Raw genomic sequence first — 20,674 nt, 5'->3', positions numbered from 1 at the left:
CGCCCTAAAGGGAGACACTTGAGCGCGTCGATGTGTCCAGCTTTACGCCATTAAAATTACTACGCCATGTACTCTCGGCGCAAGAAATGCATTCGCATTTCCTCACGATTCCCTTCGGGGAGGTGGGGGCATTTTTTTAGTGACGAAGGAGCCTCCAACTTGTATACCTTGGTCACGAGTACGTTGACTAGGTAACTATACGGCTGGACTGGAACTCGACATGAGACACTGTTTTCGCCTCAAATGCTACCGCGATTATTTTCATCTTTGCTGTCTTCGTTCCTTTCCCGCGTGGTAGGTCGGAGCCTGAGGCGGCAGGGTGACTTCCCAGACTTTCAAAAAAGGCTGAGCGTCTCTTGTGCGCACTGGCTTGTGAACCTAACGCGGCTCACATACACTTAAAGGGACACTAAAGAGAAACAATGAATCGGCCTAGATCGATAAATTGTGCTCTGTGAACTCTAATGTCGTTAATTTCGCCATCATAGGTTTACTCACAGAGGAGAAAATCAAGTTCAAAGTTTCATCTTTAAATTCCGCGCCGAAATCTCCCCGCCTGACGTCACGGATTTCAAAGTGTATTTATCGTATTTTGGCGCCATTAGCTCAACAAAAACACTCCAAACTAGGTATGTTAAGTCTATGGCCCCCTCAGAGGACAATGTACTTCATTTTCACCGATTAGGAACTATGTAGTCTCTAGTAGGCGCCGTCAAAACATGTGACGTCACGGCGAATGGTGCAGAAACTGCAAGGTGGCGTCGCCTACCACATTTTGTTTTTGCGTGTTTTCTCGCTTCCCAAGCGTCTTCTCGCAGCAAGCGTGGTGTTTTTGGTATCGTGAAAGAGTACTTTACTAATATGAGAAAAATCGTTTTGATCTTTAGTGTCCCTTTAAGAGGTTGTGCAGACGTTTCCCAACTCGCGTATCGTGGTATGTGACGCGTACGACGCATGCATGGTGTTACGTGTGAGTCCTTTCGAGGCTGTGTGCGTCTAACGTTATTCCGCGCTGGTTAGTCGGCGCATTCTGTAGCTGCTACGTACCATATGATTTACAGCACGTAGCTTAGAAGCACAAAAATCGTGCACTGAGGCCGTGGTTTTGAACAGTAGTAAGACAAACTAGGACATTAGGTTCAACAACGTCGGGATACACCGAACACGTCCTTCCCACATGCAGCTGTCGCTTTAAAAGAAAGCAGCATGAGGTGGATGAATGCATAGCTCGGATTATTGTTGCTGGCATCAAGTGTCTCCAAAGTTTAGTCTGTGCCTCGGACAGGATGTGCATGCCATCGTGTCTGCGTTGCGGCAAGGGGAGTTACGGTGGTGTTTATTGCGGGTGCATAGTGCACAGTCCGTGTGGATATATTTAGACATACAATGCAATGTCTGGGTTGAAAGGACTAAAGGAAGGTTACCTCTGCCTGACTAAGGTGCGTCCACCCATACATAAGCTCAGCAGTAGTGCCAGAACAATAGAAGAAGTAGCAAAGACAATAATAAACAATAGCACACACACTAGCAAAACAACACCAAAAATATATCGAAAACAGAGACCGTATCACCAACAGGCGTCTTAAATTATGTCAGTCAGACACACAGTAATGAAACAGCAATAGCCCGAAAGGAAAAAAAAGCACAAAAGGGGAAAAAAAGAAAGTTCTATAATATTTTTTTAAGTAAATCTGTTACCCGGCGTGAAAGTGCAGGATAATGCAGGTGCTATACAGAATTTAACAAGGCGATTTGTAATAATGTGTAACTATTAAAAGATTTAACAAGTACAAAAAACTAAACATTAAGAGTGTCTCAACTCAACAGTCATTTTGGGCACAGTAACAGGAAGTAATTACTCTTACGACCACTCACTTTCTGTATATTGTAAACAGAGAAATAAAGATTTAAGTTCATTTCATCATTATGGGCCTAGAGGTATAACATACTTTCCCAAAGGAAAGAAGTGTTAATTTCAAGGGCTCGTTTTCTTTGTTATACACAATATTATGAGAACTAACAGACAATAATGCCAAGGAAAGTATAGGGGATGTTTTTAGTAATAAATGTAAGGTAATTGTGAAGAAAGAAAAGTGGACGAAAAGATAGCTTGCCGCGGGCAGGGACCGAACCTGCGACCTTCGAGTAACGCGTCCGATGCTCTACCAACTGAGCTACCGCGGCGGCCATCCCCCCGTCCACTTTATAGGGTATATGTGTGCATTTAAACGTGGGAGCGTCAGTCAGCGCCGCCAGTAGCCATGACGGCGAGTGTGGAACACTCTTTTTCTGCCTTATTGGCGTCACGTAGCACGTGAACTTATTACGAGCTGGCAGCTGACCAATAATCCCTCGCATACCACCTGAAAGCATCAAGTCTGCCAGAACGAGACCCTCGCCATGAATGAAGGAAAGAAGTGTTAATTTCAAGGGCTCGTTTTCTTTGTTATACACAATATTAATGAGAACTAACAGACAATAATGCCAAGGAAAGTGTAGGGGATGTTTTTAGTAATAAATGTAAGGTAATTGTGAAGAAAGAAAAGTGGACGAAAAGATAGCTTGCCGCGGGCAGGGACCGAACCTGCGGTGGTATGCGAGGGATTATTGGTCAGCTGCCAGCTCGTAATAAGTTCACGTGCTACGTGACGCCAACAAGGCAGAAAAAAGAGTGTTCCACACTCGCCGTCATGGCTACTGGCGGCGCTGACTGACGCTCCCACGTTTAAATGCACACATATACCCTATAAAGTGGACGGGGGGATGGCCGCCGCGGTAGCTCAGTTGGTAGAGCATCGGACGCGTTATTCGAAGGTCGCAGGTTCGGTCCCTGCCCGCGGCAAGCTATCTTTTCGTCCACTTTTCTTTCTTCACAATTACCTTACATTTATTACTAAAAACATCCCCTATACTTTCCTTGGCATTATTGTCTATTAGTTCTCAATAATACTTTCCCAAAAGTGGTTTCGAATCACAAGTATGTTTTGCAAAACATAGCTGGGGAACTTATTTATTTTTAAACGTAAGAATGTATCTACATTCACGGCATTTTTAGCTTTGATATAAATATTGCTGCGAGTACGTGGAGTGACGGAGAAAACTCCGTTCACTTTGGAGTTGAAGTGTCCAACTTTATGTGTGGACTTCTACCGTCCAACACACCATCCACTGCTGTATTGTCGTTTAGCCCGTACTTCTTAGGACCTTGATTAACGATGCTTTGTTATCCACTTATGACTCAGTGCAGGCAAACGACGGAAAACAGACAATAATGGCACATGACTGTGCTTGTCCTGCGTCCTTTATGCCTGTCTGTCTTCTGCTGTTTTCTGTGCAGATTCATAGATAATACAAATTAACTCCGAACTCACTTGGCTTTCTACCTTACTACAATTCGTTAAATAGTTCACTTATTTCACAGGTAACTTGCTTGGCGTTCATCGCTTGTCTTTTCCGTGAGCTGTTGAGGAACAGTTCAATCCTCGTCGTTCTTGTTGCTGTTCTTTCGATCTATTTCTTTCTCTCTCTCTCTCTATCTCGCTCTTTCTATCTTTTCTTTCTTCCCATTCTTTCTCTCTCTCTCTCTCTTTCTCTTTCTCTGTTTTCTCGTTCTCTCGCCCATCCGAATTATTGCATCCCACGCCGGAGAAATAGGCGCCGCGGGAGAGCCCGCGCCGGGCGCACGTGTTCGGAGAGCGAAGCAGGAGGTGAAGAAGAGGACGAAGAGAACGCGCGCAGATCGAGTTATTGCGTTGCACGCGCTAGGCTCAGCTGTGCGAGGCGGTTGCTAGGCAAAGCGCAGTGACGTCATCGCTCGGCGCAGTTTCTTGCACACACCTTGAAGTCGAACCTTGAGCTTAAACAAGTCGGCTGTTAAAAGTCGTCTTGAAAATGACAGCCTGTACGAGAACCGGGAAATGGGAGTTCAAATTGGGGTTTCAACAAGGGTCGCGAGTGTATTTAAATGAGTATCGAGTATAGGAGTTAAACGAGCCGATATTAGCCCACCGATAGACAAATGAATTCTACTTTTTTTTCTTTCTTTTAATGAGCCTGTGTACTCTTTGGATGGCCTCGCTGAGTGAAAAGTGTCACCGGGCGGTGACCGGGATATCTGTCTGGAAGCAGGGAATGAAAATGAAGTCCTCCGGTTAGTTATACAAGAAGCTTCATTTAGCCTAAGTCTCTTGTCGCTACACGTGGGTTTTTTGTGATATTCTGCGCCGAGGAGCTGTAAGTTTGAAAGTTCGAATTTCGTTCGAACTTACAGATCCTTGGCGCAGAATATAAAATCGTCGATCAGTTTTCTTTTGCACACCGGCGTAGTTGAAAGTGCATCTCGCGAAGAAGCTCAGAGACAGAGGCGATCCCAAATCTCATCAGTGACTTTGCTCTATCTTGCGTGGGGCGATACTGGCTCTTATCTTATCGCTGCATAATTCTGCCCAACGTATACGCACTAATCATGGCAAACAGACCCTTCACTTAGCAGCCATATCATTATGGAACACACTACCATTTCCAATAAAAATCCGGAAAACCAATAGATTTCGCCATGAATTGGAGTAATTTTTGCTATGTGACATTCACTCTTCTGTATATATCTGTTTTTTTTTCCTCTCTTCAAGCTGTTGCTTTTTTTTATGTTATTTGTACGTAGCTGTAATTACCGCTGATCCGCTGATACAATGTTGACGTTAATATCGTCATTTGCTGATGTCTGTATCCCATTATTTGTAATATTATAATAGTACTAACTTTGCTGTTGTTGTTTCCAATCAAACATTTATGTTTATAGTGTAGAAGAGGTCCCAATTGAGTTTATACTACGGCACTTCCTTCTGTAAATCCTTATTTTGCACAGTCTATTGTGAAAGAAAACATTGATTGATTGATTGATTGATTGATTGATTGATTGATTGATTGATTGATTGATTGATTGATTGATCGATTGATTGATTGATTGATTGATTGATTGATTGATTGATTGATTGATTGATTGATTGATTGATTGATTGATTGACCTAAATTCTGTGCACTTTCTGACTGGAGGGTTCCGGGCTCCTGGGCTCGAGTAGATGTTTCTATGAAGCATGATCTAGATTCATCTTTAGCTTGTACGAGAAAGCTTCGGTTACAACTCCCCGCTGCCTATTCATACAGACGTTACACTGACTGGCATGCATTCTTTTTCCGAGAAAACCTGTGGATCGATTCGAATGAAACTTGTTACATTTGAGAGAAGTAGTTAAAAAACATCACCCAAGCATCACCCAAGCACTCTGCACGGATGAACGTGTTGTTGGGCGAGTTGGTGCTTGCTAAGAGACATAATGCAGCGCTAAGACACAATCACTAAGAAGAGGAACACAAGATGACGGGACAGGCTCCCGGATACACTTAACCTCAAACAGATGGTTAGCCAGCGAAGGTGAAGCGTGTGGCCACGGTGGTTAACGCTGTGTTAATCCCGACAGTTCATTAAAGCCTTTCTCAATTATTAGTTACATCTGTCCAGAAATCTTAATCGGTGTCTGCAGCCCCTGTGTTCCCTTTTTCCTTTTTAGTGGACCAGTGGTGAGTATAAGAGGGCTTGCCCAATTTCTGTGGCACATACGCGCTAGGACACATGGGACGCACATGGGAGGGACAAATTTTAATTTTGCCTAGCCACATACAGCTTCGCTGTAATTCTAGTGTAACCGTAGGATCCATAATTTTATCTAGGGCGTGGAAGGTTCTGCAATAGTTTCCAAAAATATTTCAGAGAATTAAAGTGCGAGTTCATAAACCTATAACTCTGCATCGAAAACAGGCACCTCAGTTCTTCAAACTTAGCGCACATATAAGTCGACAAACTTGGCGTATGAATGTACCGATTTCGTGAAATTACTGCACTTTCAGGATGGTTTTGCACAGTCTTACAAACTCGCAAATCAGTAGAATGACTCAGAGTAGGGCACGGAAGATTTCGTCCGCTCTCACTTTATTATTAGGTGCAGTTCAATGGCACAAATCCTTATTTTGAAGTTACGTAAACGTAATTTGAGAGTAGAGCTTCTTACTTGAGTTTGTTATTTTAAACCGCTCTAACAACGAAATTTATGATCTCGATAGAAATTATATTTTCGTACTCACTGAACTGTAACTCCCTTTTTTTCATTTTTACGCTACGAACCACATCAAAACTGATTCAGTAGCTGAGGTTGATAATGATTGCTCCTTTTCCCTGTATGTAGACGGAATCCCCCGAGCTTAACCTTTCACCTGAACGACGACGGCGTTGTTTGAAACGCAGCCAGCACCACGGCTGAGCACTGCGAAGCTAGTTTATTTTTCGCTTTGGCTTCATTGTTTACATCCTTTTCGAAGAGACAGCGCTACATCTCAACTGCCATTAATATTTTTCCTTTGCTCCCCCTACGTTTCACATTAATTTTGCGAAAAGAATAAAGTGAGTGTAAAATTTAAAAAAGAAGTCTGGTCGTGCACAATAGGTGACGACGTGCCTTTCCGAAGCAGGTGATCATGCCGATGTCACTGCAGGCGCTGCTTTTAAAACAAGGAAAAGCCTAGCTAACGCTTCACTTGGCCCGAACGCAGAAGTCAACGCGTTATAGCAGCGTATCTCCCACGTATCGCAGGCTCACCTGCCCGAGCTGTTTGGGTGAGGTATATTTGTAGCATACCGACCTGTAAATGCACAGTTGGTTTATTCTTGGTCAGACAAACGTCCTGCCCCCCCCCCCCCCCTTTTTCACCTCCTGGTTAGTATTGGAACGATAACTTGGTGCTTCTGAGAAGGAGGTGCAGAAGTGGAGGTCGAATGAGCAAGCGCCACGTCATGGTCATCATACCATCGTTATCATCGTCGCCATGACATCGTTGTGCCATCCCACCACGTTATTCCACTTCCAATTCTTTCAATAACATCGGAAAACGCCCGGACGAGACCTTATTTATTCTGACGTTTCGGCTGGGCCCAGAGCCTTCGTCAGCCGCTCAAGAAACTTCAGTAGGCTCATCTTTAAGTGGGAATAGTTGCATCGATACGGGACAACACCTTTGGCAACGACAGCTGAACTACAGTTATGCAAAGGTGACGTTCAACTTACTCTATAACGACTGCGCGTTTCTACGTCACAAAAAATATAAGATTATATATAACGTTAAATGCAACCTACAAAATGCAATGTTCCCGGATATGCTTAATCTCAAAGCGCCACGTGTACAGTACCTGAAAACAGAAAGTTTATTACACGGATAACTTTACAGAGGCACAGAGACTTAAGGGTTTGCTCACGCTTTTTCCTTCCATGCGAAAATAGCCCCAATGGCTGCGTCCTTCGGGACCGCTGACTGGCGCCTTCAGAGACAACCGATACTGCCTGAAATCTGATGCAGAATCAATTCTGACGTTTTAAATTTTTTTGCGATTGCCGCAATATTGTTTTTCTCTCTTTTTTTATTTTTTGCCCCCGTAAGATCGTGCCTGTAATACTGGTGGAAGTATCCTGTTCCAGCCAGCCGCCGTCATCTCCTGGTATTCACCAATCAGAGTACGGGGCTTGTGCTCCTCAGGAAAAAAGAGACGAGTCTCGGGCATCCCTCTCTCCGAAGGAAGATAGACATGCAACTGACCGTGAGCTGGCGTGTACACCAAGAAATCCAATCGGCTGGAGACAAGGGAATCGTGCGTGCCGAGTGGAGGATCTTCGTACACACCATGGCAGGAGCCTCCGTAGCTCCGGAGTCTTTGTGTATAGAGTTTCGCAGCTGTTTTTGTTCATTTGTTTATCGCTAAGACCGGAGACGACCGTTTAGCGTGCGATAAGCACCGGCTCCGTGGGTATTATAAACGCGCCGTTCGGCCATCGGCTCAGACATAGGCTGCCAGGCCCTACGGGAACGAAGCGCCATGAAGACATTCTCCTGCTTCCTGCTCGTCGCTTTCCTCTGCATCGACTGGGCCCAATCCACCGAATTACCGAGAACCTGCAGTGAGTCTTGCGGTTTTTCTCACTTCGATGCAGACCGCGTTACGATACTAGAGAGTATTAGTACTGGAGCCCCCGATCTGTTGGGGCCCAAGCTATTGCATTCTTCCGTTCGTTAACCGGAGTGCAATAGTACGCAAGAGCTTGACGCCCCTACGGCTTCGGGACTAATATTCTTTTTTACGGAACAATGTCCGAAACATGAGTCCTGCTTGCCCAAGAACACGCAAGAAAGCACAGAGAGCAGCGTAGAATTGAAAAGTTGATCATGACGCTGGCGTTTCTGTGCTTTCATTTAGCTTTTTGCGTCCTTCCTCTGATCGTTTAAAAGCTATAACTATGCATTGAGAAGCCATAGGGTTGTACTGCGGACTACCATTCGCATGGAGCCATTTCTTTCATTTTTTCGAGGGAAAAGAATAAATGACGTGCCGACAGCAAAAGTGTGCTGGACTCGTCTCCTTGGTACATTATTGCAACTGCATGGAACAAGGCTTACAATAGGACAAAACAAAACGCTGTCCTACGGCGTTCGGTGTTAAGCGCTGTTCTATTCCGTTCTAACGTGACCATCTTTAGAAGAGAAAAAATGTGACGGAGGCGAGATGTAGATTTGATAGATATTTACGCCAGTGAATCGGCAGCCAACACAATATGGCTGATGAGCCCCACGCGCAAGCGCTACACGTTTACTCGTCTTCTTTATCTTCGGAGAGCCCATGTCGCACCGTAACAATATCCTCACGAGATGGCATTCGCGGTGAAGGATCAGGCGCGAGACATTCGAATGCCTGATACCACTCGCAATATCGAAGTGAAAAATAAACTAAAAAATAAAACAAGAAACTCACTCTTTTGCATTTCTTCATGAGCTTCACGACTTTCTGTTTGAGTAGTGCGTGTTCTGATGTGAAATTCGTTCGATCAATCTTTCTCTGGCACTTTCAATAATAAACAAAAGAAAGCAATACGCGCAGAAATTAAAACATCGCTTGCCCTATCTCTTGCCGCTGCTGCTGGGTAACTCGCGAGAAATTAATTACGGCAGAAAAATTCCCAGCACAAGATGGCCGCACGTTTGTTTCATGCGCCTGCTAGACTTAACGATGTTCTTTTCATTTATTCCGTCAACGTACAGAGTTGGACGACAATGCTCGCAAAGTCCTGATAGCGTGTGTGAAGGAAACAAGTGGAAATGAGGTATGTACGTCTAGTGCTCCTTTTGTAATCATTCATGAGCTTACGTTACAGTAATCAGGAAAGCTCTATACATCCGTACTCATTCTGCGGAGGCAAAGCAGTCCGCTCGCAGAGCCTATAGCACAGAGCACATCGACCACCGCACGTACCTCGTCTGAGCGAATAAATCATGTTTCGCTTTTTGAGCGCACAAAAGAACAAGGACGAAAAATGACGCGGACGCAGCGCTGTGTCCGCGTCGCTTTTCGTCATTTGTGCGCTCAAAAAGTGAAACATGAATTACCAACACGCCCAAGCATACACTCTTTCAAGAATAAATCATATTAATTAACATGAGCGGAGAGCGCCGCTGTGCTTAAAGCTGGCTGTTGGGCTCGAACAGGCTGTTTCAATGTCTAACGTCAGTAGCGTTCAAAATAAGTCCTTGTTTATTGCTTATTACAGAATTTACACGCAGCGTCTCTCGTGGAACGCAGAAGACGGGCATACATTTAGTGTTTTGTTTTTGTTTTTGTAATCAGAAAGTATGCTCTGGTTCTAACGTTTACAATGACTTTGGTTCTTTCTCAATCTTCTCTTTGCGTTCCTCATACTTTCTCGTCCACTTTAATTCTTTCCCGTTTGACTTAATTACTACGCTGCAGTTAAAAAGAACAAATAATGACCCCCATGCTTTCCTTGGTTTAATAGCAAACGAGCCCTCCTCGCGAAAATTCCCCTTCCCTCGAATTTCCTTCGTTTGAAAACTATTTCAGGCGGCTCGCCTATAAAAAAAGTCGTGCAGTATAAGCAAAATAAAAAGGAATCCTTTGACGCTTTTCTTGTGAGTTCTGAGTTGCCACATATACGACTCTCTTTAAAGAGGGGCGTAAACTACCTTAGACACGTAAACTCATTAAATTCTCTTGGGAGAGTCGTGGTACCCGAAATAGAGTTAACGCGTCTCTTTAATAAGAGTCGTACACGTGGCAAGTAAGGACTCACCGAAAAGGGTAACACGTACTCTTTTCTTGTTTTCTTAGAGTGTGGCGCGCTCGTCGTCGCTTCAGCCCCACCCTTCCCTTGTCGTCCTGCAGTCAACCTCATAGAGCAGTCGCAATTCAATCATCGTTAAAACTATCGTTTCACACTGTCGGTGCCATGCGTGAGGTGTCAGCACGTTCGAGCGTCTCAATCATACCTTGAGCTAGCCGTTGCCCGGGCAGAATTTCCCCATCCTATTGTGGTTGTACGCAGGCCTTTATTACCATTATTATTGTTGCCGTTATTACAGATGATGACCAAGATAAATGCCATTGGAAAGACGTTGAATTGCGGCGAGGACATGGAATGCGGAATCAAGAAAGCGTGCACCGAATTCCAAGGCTCTCTGGTAAGTCGAGTTAATAGAAGTTTTTAGAGGTCACAGAGAGGCATCATCCTCATCATCAAGAAGCATGACTCGGGTATAGTGTACGCTTACCTTAATAAACTGACGGACGGACGTTGTAAGGTGAAATGAACGAAGTATTCGAATGGGTTCCAACAATTTTTTTCCCTGTGATTACTTTATTTATTTATTTTTTGCTTCGCACGTAAAGACAGGGAACAGGAGTCGCAATGTCGTACCGCGATAGCGAGTAGCAAGACAAAGCGCAGCAGAATTCATCGAACGTGACATGATGTTCGTATAAGAGTGGCGAAATAACGTCGCGCATTTGAACCTGCTCGTTCTTTAGAGCACGGCCTTCCGCAGTTCTCGTTTACGTAATCAGTTGCTGTTTAGCTGAAGAGGTGAAAAAAAAAGTCACAGTTTCGCTGCAACGGCGAAGCAATCAATGCGATAGCAATAAATTGGAATGTAACGAGAAGAACGGAAAGCAGCTCGAAATTGCCAGCGCGTCGCTCGAGCCCAAAGGACGCACGAAAAGAACGCACACAGGACGAGCGCGAACTATCATGCGTCACAGCTCGACACTTGAAGCGCACTGCTCAAACATAAAGCAGGACGCACGAAACGAACGAACAGGTACACACAGGACGAGCGCGAACTGTCACAGTTGTTACTTACTTATGTTTGAACAGCGCGCTCCTTTGCAAACGCGGCCGCTGCAGCGAGCGACGTGACCTTCGTACGCTCTGTGACTTCAGCGCGGACATCGCGGGGAAAGCACAAGACATACAACCCTCCGCTCCACCTTCCCGGCCGCCCCCTTCTTTCCTCGAGATAAGCGCACGAAGGCGACCACGCCCTGTAGGGTGAAGAGCAACGGCGTTCGCAGGAGCGGGGCGACGATCTTACAACGCGCGCACCTTGCGCCATCTATGTGGTGCCTAAAAAAGCATGTTAAAATAAATGGTGTATATAAATAGCTCACCGTTAGCAGGCTGAAAGGCGGTACTGTTGGTGGCGTAACCGTCTGACGCCGCGCGCATGAAAGCGAGAGGTCGCCCGTTCGATACCGCGCGTCCAAAAGTCTTTCTAAATTATTTTTCTTTGCGGCTTATATATATATACGGTGCATGACGACGGCGACGGCAAAAATCAGCCGACACATTCCATATAATTGCTATCGCAATGAAATTCGGTGGACCCTTCAACGCACGTCGCTGAAGTATTTCTGGACCTAAGCCCGCTGCACAGAACTCCGCACATTTGTTAAGTTACCGCGACCAGAGTGAGTCAAGCATTCTCTCTAAGTTCTACTGAGAGCGTGTCATGCGGTGTGAACCAGGCGAATAAGTTGTACTGGGCATGCAATCACAGAAAAAAACAAGGAAGATGAACATTTAGCCGGCTCTTTGTTACTCAACTTCAGAACATCTCAGGCGAACAGGGGTAAACACCTCGTCCCGCCACGGTGCTCTAGTGGTTATGGCGCTCGACTGCTGACCCGAAGGTCGCGGGATCGAATGCCGGCCGCGGTGGCTGCATTTTCGGTGGAGGCGAAAAAATTTTGAGGCCCGTGTACTTAGATGTAGGTGCACGTTAAAAAACAACAGGTGGTCGAAATTTCCGCAGCCCTCCACTACGGCGTCCCTCATAATCGTATCGTCGTTTTGGGACGTTAAACCCCAGATATTATTAAGGGTAAATGCCTCACATGCGTGAATAAATAGCATTTGCTTTTACTGCGCATGTTTCGCATGCTCTTAAGCTTTTCGCGGCTTACGTACGTACATGCTCGTATTTTATACGTGCGCTAATAGATGTCGTTGCCGATTATCGCGCCACCCACGGCTTCCCGCTTCAGTGCGGATTGTCCTCACAGGTACTCTATCGACTGTAAGCGTTGATAGCAAGTGGGATGGCAAGGTAACTAAGTGGCCCAGTTTACCCTTCTATTGCTCCCAACTCACTTGACTCGCAGGTTACTGGCAGACAGTGGCCTGAATTTCGGACCGTAGAGTTAGGGTGTAGTGCACAGCAGACACACATCTGGCGCTTAGTGCGTGCATGTGTGTTTGAGTATTATTGTGTTCCGTGTCGCTTACACTATGCTCAAATCTTATAGTATGCTATACCAACAAGCCCAACGTGCAAGTGGGAATTTCTAGGTTGATTCGCAAATTACTGGCGTCCGTACAGGCCTGGCGAGGTGCATCAACATAGAAATGGCAGGGGCTTCACCGACATGACCTTTCCTTTGTTTGAAAAAGTCGAGCACGTGTCCTTTAAATACGCTTCTTCATACCTCAAACTAAACTACAGGACGTCAACATACGCGCACTGCAGTGCCCCAACAAGTGCCTGCGTATAACGCATATACGTAAAACACCGAATGCTGCTGTACGAAAACTATATGAAAACTATATGAGCCGCGTTAGAGAAGTACAGAAAACGTGTGGCTGGCCTCGGGCGACATGCTTTTGAAAAGCAATTTAATAACACATGCGCAGCTGTACCAAAGCGAACCCGAGATAGCAGTTTCACGAAGTGTCCCTGAGCTTGTTGACAATTATATCGAGAGTTCAAAACGGAAGGTAGCTGTGAGCATAAAAATACATATATGTAGGAAGGTATACATTTTTCGCCTGTGTACCAAATCGTGGTGCAGGTTGCGGAGAGGCAGCAAGAAGCGGCAAAAAACAAATGCACGATGCGATTCGTGCGTCATGTACCCTCGTGCTTTGTGCGCGTCGTCTAGCGCGTAGCCAACTCGCCCAAATTGCCACCTTGACTGGCAAAGACTAAGTGGGACGTTGTGTCGGAACTCTCACACCGAAGAGTAAAACGTGCCATTCGTGGTCACGAATGATACGTTTTACTCGCATGTCACATATATGTGACGTGCGAGAAAGCCTGGGAGCTAGTTATTCTAACTATAGGGGAAAGTCCACTCACTACTACTACTACTACTACTGCGACAAATTAATCTTGTTAGAAAAAGTGAAATGATCACAAAAACATTCAATCTGATGCATTTTGTTCTAATTTTATACTTCGTAAAGCCAACTGTAGCAAACTGTAGCATGTCGACTTTTTCCAGCGTCTTTGCAGCCGCGTACACAACCCGAAACTCACCGTCACTATGCCGGAACTTGAGTTGGTAGTTCCTTTATAGATTCTCAGTGTGCTGTAGATGCAGAAAAGCCCGCCACGCGGATTAAGGACCTGTAGCGTCTTGCTGCTGCTGATCCCCATTTGACGGGCTCGATTCTCCGTCGAGGCGGTCGGACTTTGACGGAGACGAAATGCAAAAACGTCCCTGGTTCAGGCAACAGAGCCGACATTTCGCGCAAGAGATATCAGTTACATCTGAACAGTCTCCTAAGAGTTCTTCCTGAAGAGTATTTGTACACGCAGGGTTGCACTTTGAAGACGTGACAACGTGAGGCACACAGAACGTTTGTTGTTCTGTGTGCCTTAGTTGGTCCACGTGTTCGGAGCGCGACCCTTCAAGTATGCAACACTCTCGCATTTCTAAACTGATTTTAGCGAGAAGAACGAGACGGAGTGCTGTAAATGAGTAGTTTTCGTACAAACGGTCACCGCTCGAGTGCACTGATCTGTGTGCACACATGTCGCGTTTTACAGCCAATCTTTTTTAATAACTTGCAGGAGAAAGTAGGAAAAGGAATCCTCCAGGTGAGTTGTTTATTCATATAAATTTTATTTCTAAGGCATTTATTTACGCAATGCACTGCCGTAAACTAAGATCATTAGGTCATTCCATAAGGCTGCAAACGAGATAGCTCATTATTGTATAATGTCGTAGTCGTCTTCTCTAATAATAAGACCAATATCACCATCACTGATATCTGATATCTAATATTACGAATAATTCTACAGCGTAAGAACGCTTTTGGTAATACGGGCCCTTCTGCATTGTTTTTTTTTCTTTTTAACGAAGTGTACCAACCCCTCTGCGCAATTCACACCAGCGCAGCCTGTTAATACCGCGTGAGAATGCCTGGGGCGCAATGGTTGTGTGTTTGATTGCGTGTGTGTTTTTTTATTAACTGTTAGCAAATGTAGAGAGAGATGAGAGCTTCCATGGTTTTCTAGGGATTCTAGGTGGGCTGATCGCCTGTCCTGCTACTCCAGGTGATAACTGTTATATTTATATATAATCACGTCAATGCACTAATAGCACATACGGTGACCAAATACACGTGTATATCTTATCAAATTTAGATTTCATGGTCGAGTTTACAGCCGCAATGCTAACGCTAAGTTTTTACAGCCCATTTGACCACGCCAGCGTCAACAGCTTTGTGACACCTGTGTTTTGTGTGTATGCTTTACCTCACGTAAATACAGCTCACGAAACGACATGAAAAAAGCTCATCCGGCCTCTCGCTCTCAAACCGCAGCACTGCGGCTTTCAAACACTCCTGAAACTAATTCTGCCATGGTGTAATCCGAAGACTCGTTTGAAAATACGGCCATGTCACCGGACTTCTAGTTGGTTGGCACTGTAATGTCATCGTTTCGCTCATCTTTTAATGTTCCCAACTAAGGCTACCAGGCGGTACTATGACGTCGAATCCGACATTGACTACAAGCATGACGGTTCAGCCAGCATGGAAGCGACATTACGGTTCCTTTTATTTCTAACTTTCCGGCAATGACAATTTTGCATTACCGACTAAGCCGCAACTGTTTGCGCACATGCGTCATTGCGACAAATTGCTTTTCCATGATGACAACTATTTTGCTCCCCCCTTCCCCCCTTTTTCTTTTGTTTGTTTTCGAGCTTTCGTTCAAAACCATAAAGAAAGAGTCACGCGTAAAGCAGAGCGTTGTGAAAAACCTGAAACTGGTATTTTTTAATGTGCTTTAAAACGACAGCATATTGGGACATAAATATATGGGTAGAATATCATTGATTACGGAAAACACAAGAAATACTGGAGGCTTCTGCAAGTGACCGCTAATCATTTACGGTTGATTTTATTAGCGTATAAAGCTCAGATGTTTAAATTCTACATGCATCAGCGATGTGTCTACTCGAACAAATCAGCAGCAGTCTGAAAACAGCGAGGATAATGGAAAACGTAGCGAGGCATGAATATTGCGAAAATGAAATGTTCGCGGCGTCCTCGTTCACGGTCGATTACTGGTTATATTACTCGAAAGAAATACTGTCCGGGCTTTTGGTCAGTGGATTTAGAAACGACTACTTACTAGCGTAGGAAATCTTAACTCGAATTTTCGAATTCCATGCCTGAGTGGAAACAACGATCACATTTTTTTGTCGTTAGAGTTAAAGCGCATTACCCCTGACAATTGCGTTGCATCATTTTATCGATTAATAATATTTGTCTTATAGAAAATGCCAAACAACTGTCTACGCCGAGTTTCTGTTCAATAGGATAACTTCGTATAATATGTAGAATGTGATCGATAAGCAATTAAGTGAGCGCCGTCCATGTGTTTGCCCAACCTTTGAGCCAGGAATCGTGATGCGCTATCGTTACAAGCGACAAATCTTACAATTCTATTTATAAGTGCTGCGGACTTGACCTATAATAGCAGTGTCACCAAATATCAGCTCCCTGTGGAGTGAGATATGATACGTTTTTAATAATATATGAAAAGCAGATGAATTATCGACGCCAGCTATCTACACAAGCTATTTACGGCCAGATGCATTACGAGAAATTCGAGGCAATTTTTTTTTTCGTCATTAACTCCGGAACACAGCAGGTCGAACATCAAGTTAAATCCAGTAATGGTTTCGCCGAAGTGGTCGTACGTAGCAAAATTCATCGTAGAAATCCGAAGCTCAATTTCTGTGGCTTTTTCTTGATATAATTCGACTGAAGTGGCAAAAATATGCCGTTAACACGAGCACGCACGCACGCACGCACACACACACACACACACACACACACACACACACACACACACACACACACACACACACACACACACACACACACACACAAGCAAAGAGATGAAATTCGTGATTGTAGGAACCCAGTTACTCTACCAAAAATCCAGTCAAGTAATTCTTTCCCTCTTTTGTAGGAACGTTCATGTGAATTTAACACTATTTTGACAGGGAACCTACACATTCTTTGCACTTTAAAGGAAACGTAGTTCGCAGAAAAGAACCCGCCGGTTCATAGTGCGATACACCTGCCTTTTGTTTTGAGCACGAACGTGTGAAACGTGTCTTTTCGTGTGAACTTCGGATCTTTCCCACTCATGTCAACCAATTTAGTTTGAATATTTTTATCTATCCTCGCAGTTTTACGACTCACTTCTTTTACGTAAGCTTCCCCTCCGCCCACCTGCCTGTTTTAGGCTCGAACACACTGTCATTATCGTTGGTTCTTCTATTTCCTAAGGTTCAAGACTCGAGTGATCGCTTCGCTTTACAGTGTTCTCAGGTAGCGTTGAAATTCTTCATGCAGCCAGCATTTTAGTTGGATGTAGTTTTTCGGAGCTAACATCCTGCACACATCGCCCGCCTAACTTCCACGCTTTGTTGCACTGGAGTAAGGGCAGTGGGGAGGTACTTCGAGTCCTGCTTCCTGTAAAATATTGATGTCACCTGTAGTCTATACATAGTTTCTAAAAAGAAAGTGACCTAGTAGCAAACAGGGCACCCTTCCTTGCATTTGCTTTACCCTTAAAGTTGGCAAGGTGTACATAACACGGTTTTGCTTTCGCTGTCGAACTCCCGTAGGAACGCTTGCGATGTATGGCCATTGACTTGGTTTATCGCGCAAGAAAAGGACATTAGTCCCCCCCCCCCCTCCAAACACACCCCAGCCTTCTATCTGGTCATGAAATGCGAGTGATTTGGGAACTTAAAAACGCGAGATATAAAAAGGTACGCGGGTGACTACATGAGCACACGAATCAAGCGTTCCACTATACTAAACGATGATTGTTCTCTTCATCCCTTTTCAGGAAGAAGACGTGCCCAAAGTTCGTCAGATCTTCAATGCGTGCCTCGATAAGCATTAATGTGGCCCCCGGAAGCGTCGAACACGAAAAAAAAAGGCGCAATAAAATTGCTCTCATCATGTAGCAACGAGAAAAGAAAAGTGTGCCTATGCCATGCCCTTCATTGGTGACCGCTCTGTTTCTTTTATTCGTTGCTACGAGAGCCACTTGCATGTGACGTTTTTGAGTCTTCAAATTTTTCCGTGCTCCAGTCCTCGCGGTTCTTCATTTCTACGACAATCCTACATAAATGGCGATGCAGCACGCTACAACTCGCCCTTAAGGTCACACGATCTGAATATCTCCAAGCTATAGACGAGGAATGTGTGTAAGGGGCTCTGCTCTACACAGTCTAGACCATGTGTTCGAGGATGGGAGTGATCGTCAAGTTTATTAAGCATAGCAGAGAGTGTTTCATAGACATAGTGTAGCGAGTGCACTGACATAGGAGGTGCCCGATCGTATCCACACAACTGTATGCAGTTGTAGCAAGCAGGAGCTGTCAGCCGTTCTAATGCCAAAATTATTTATTTTACTAAGGCGAAAGCCTCAAGTGCCTCACCAGATACTGGCCTTGAAATAAAACTCACAGGTTCCCTTATTCATTCACCTAAGCCGACGCGAAAGCGAAAGACGTGTTCTTATTTTTCTTCTCAGTTAATGTATTGATCCCTCCTGCCCTCTTCCTAAAGCTTTCTGCACCTAATGTGGTTTTACACTGCCTCCAGAATCGGAGGCATTACAAGCTTTCGGCAAGTCACCTGGTTTTGCACTGCCTCCGTGATCGGCCTCCCTTTTGACCAAGAGACGTCATGTGATGACATCATCATGTTTTGTCACGGCATGACGACCTCGTATGGTGACGTCATCACGTGATGATTTTTCGCATAACTCATGTTGACGGCGCCGGCGCAGGACGCCGACAGTCAATTTTTGCGTTTGATGATGCATCTAAGGCTTTCATCTTAAAACGCGGCGCATGGTATAAAAACTCACGTGATCTTAGTGAGTTTAATAAACATCAGATAAAAACCAGGGTTCCAGCCGGAATCGAGCCCAGGCATTCTGCGCACAGAGCCACACCAGTGAGCGAAACTGCTTCGGGAAAATACCCTATACAGTCGTCATGTCGGGTTAAGAGTCATGCTAGAAGAGGCAATATTGTGTGGCAGAAGCGTAGAATCGCACCAGCCGTCAGACGACGTGAATTGCGTAACAAGTGCGTGGTTGAAAGATGCCAGCCCATTACAAAGAGTTGAGGGCATCATCATCATCGGCCACAACATCCACAAAGTGTCTAGTCACTCACGTGACCGCTCATGCTCCGACGACGACGATACATTGTAACAACGATAAATATATGATGACGATGGTAAAAGAGACACACCAGATGGCTTTCACCTTCGAGTCATCTTAAGCGAATGCATAAGGGACATGAGTAGAAGTTTAAGGGCAAGTCTAAGTCGAAAGAAAAAAAGAAAGTAGATGCTTAGGCGAGTTGGTTTTGGTTCATGAAGGATTATAGCACAACGCGCAAACGTATACGAAAAAAAGACAGAGTAGCGGAAGAGCGCTCTTTTTCTACTCTGTCCTTTTTTTAGAGGCGAAGCATCTCTTGCTCTTGTCTATGTCCCGCGGCGTGGGCGTCTGCACTCACACTACGCATGCGCCACTTCCTCCTTCCCTCTCTCCAGCAGCTGCGCGTTACTCTCTCCACTTCTCTCCTACCACCTGCTTGCGCTTCTCCTACATCCTTGCTTCTGCTCTCGCGGCACATGCGCTACTCTCCTCCTCTAGTCTCCTCCCCTTCAAATGTGAATATAAAGCGGGTAGAGCGCTGCGCGCGTTCAGTTCAGCGCTTGCTTCGGTTCACTCCGCTTGACTCCGTTGATGCTTCCGATGAAGTGTGATGCGTGCTCGACATGCCGAAATTCTCTCCTGCGCAACGCCGCGATGAGCGCCAGCGCATGCACGTCCCGTCCCACTATCTCTCCTCTCCTACGCTGTCCCCCTCTCGCGCGCCTGTCGACCGCGTTCCCCGCTCGCCCTGTGAGAATTAACGGCCAGGCTAGAGGGAAGACACGACGCGCGTAACGTTCCTCTTCGCGTTCCACGACGCGAGGTCGGTCGGTAGCATGCCCAACGAACGCCAACGGAACGCGATCGTGCAAGTGCTCCGGCTTCGCATCGCCTCATGGTCCCCTTTAGCGGGAGATGGTGTACTTTTTTTTTTTACCGAGGAGCCGTTATAGGGCTGTCCCTGACGACAGATGAGTGTCCGCGACGCATGTCACGCTCCGGCTTGCAGGTATACCCATAGATGGCGTAACGCCTCGTTCGCGAAACGAAGTGGCAGCCGCACAGTGAAACGGGGAACGGAACGTCTAAAGGCACTGCAGCAGGGGCGGGGGTGGCAGGGGCTGCCACACGTCCTTTCCCGTGCATCTCTACTATTCGAACAACGGAATCACGGACACCCACACAAAATCACAAAAAATTCACAGAAATAATCAGGGGAACCGCAATCCCAGTGAAACACAGGAGAACCGCAGCTCCGCGGTTTCGGCAGATTTCACACTCGATGGAAAGGGGGTAAGTTTTTATTCCTACGCTCGCGCGCTGTGCTATAAGCGTAAGAGACCCTGTGGGCATTACTTTATTATACACTACAGGCCCTCTGTTATAAGGTATCAAACAGTGAGAATGACATGCAACGTTTTAAAATTTCTGTAACACATGCTAAGCAAAAAAAGAGAGAGAGATAAAGTAATCGTACGCCGCATGCAATGGAATTATGCATTGCGAGAAACAGGATATACTGCAAAACGTCACCTAAACAGAACATGCGCTAAGATTATAAAATAAGTACATCGCTGTTTTCTATTCAAAAGCGCAAAATTTTTGCACTACGAATAGGTGCATTGGTAATGGCATGTAAATATAAAAATCGGCCAAACATAAGGAAAAACGACTGCATACATGATTGCCAGTCAGGGCATGTGATGTGGGCCAATAAATTTATGAAATACCTTATAGTCATAACTGCTGCAAGCATTGGCGCGGCACATATAAAGGAGTAAAAAAGTTCTTTACT

The 20,674-nt window shown here is 45.3% G+C and overlaps 1 protein-coding gene across 1 annotated transcript; it reads left to right on the top strand.

Moving 5' to 3' along the window:
* The first annotated feature begins 7,690 nt into the window (after positions 1-7,690).
* On the top strand, positions 7,691-17,758 carry LOC119391689 (uncharacterized). The gene is made up of 5 exons (XM_037659353.2): positions 7,691-8,000; positions 9,136-9,197; positions 10,471-10,569; positions 14,239-14,265; positions 17,545-17,758. The coding sequence occupies exons 1-5, from the start codon at positions 7,919-7,921 to the stop codon at positions 17,599-17,601; spliced, it is 327 nt and encodes a 108-aa protein (XP_037515281.1). The 5' UTR covers positions 7,691-7,918; the 3' UTR covers positions 17,602-17,758.
* Positions 17,759-20,674: the final 2,916 nt, after the last annotated feature.

The sequence above is a fragment of the Rhipicephalus sanguineus genome, chromosome 1 (genome assembly GCF_013339695.2).
Source record: "Rhipicephalus sanguineus isolate Rsan-2018 chromosome 1, BIME_Rsan_1.4, whole genome shotgun sequence".
NCBI lineage: Eukaryota > Metazoa > Arthropoda > Arachnida > Ixodida > Ixodidae > Rhipicephalus > Rhipicephalus sanguineus.
Note: the sequence above shows the minus strand (reverse complement) of the source record. Positions and strands in the feature narration are given on the sequence as shown.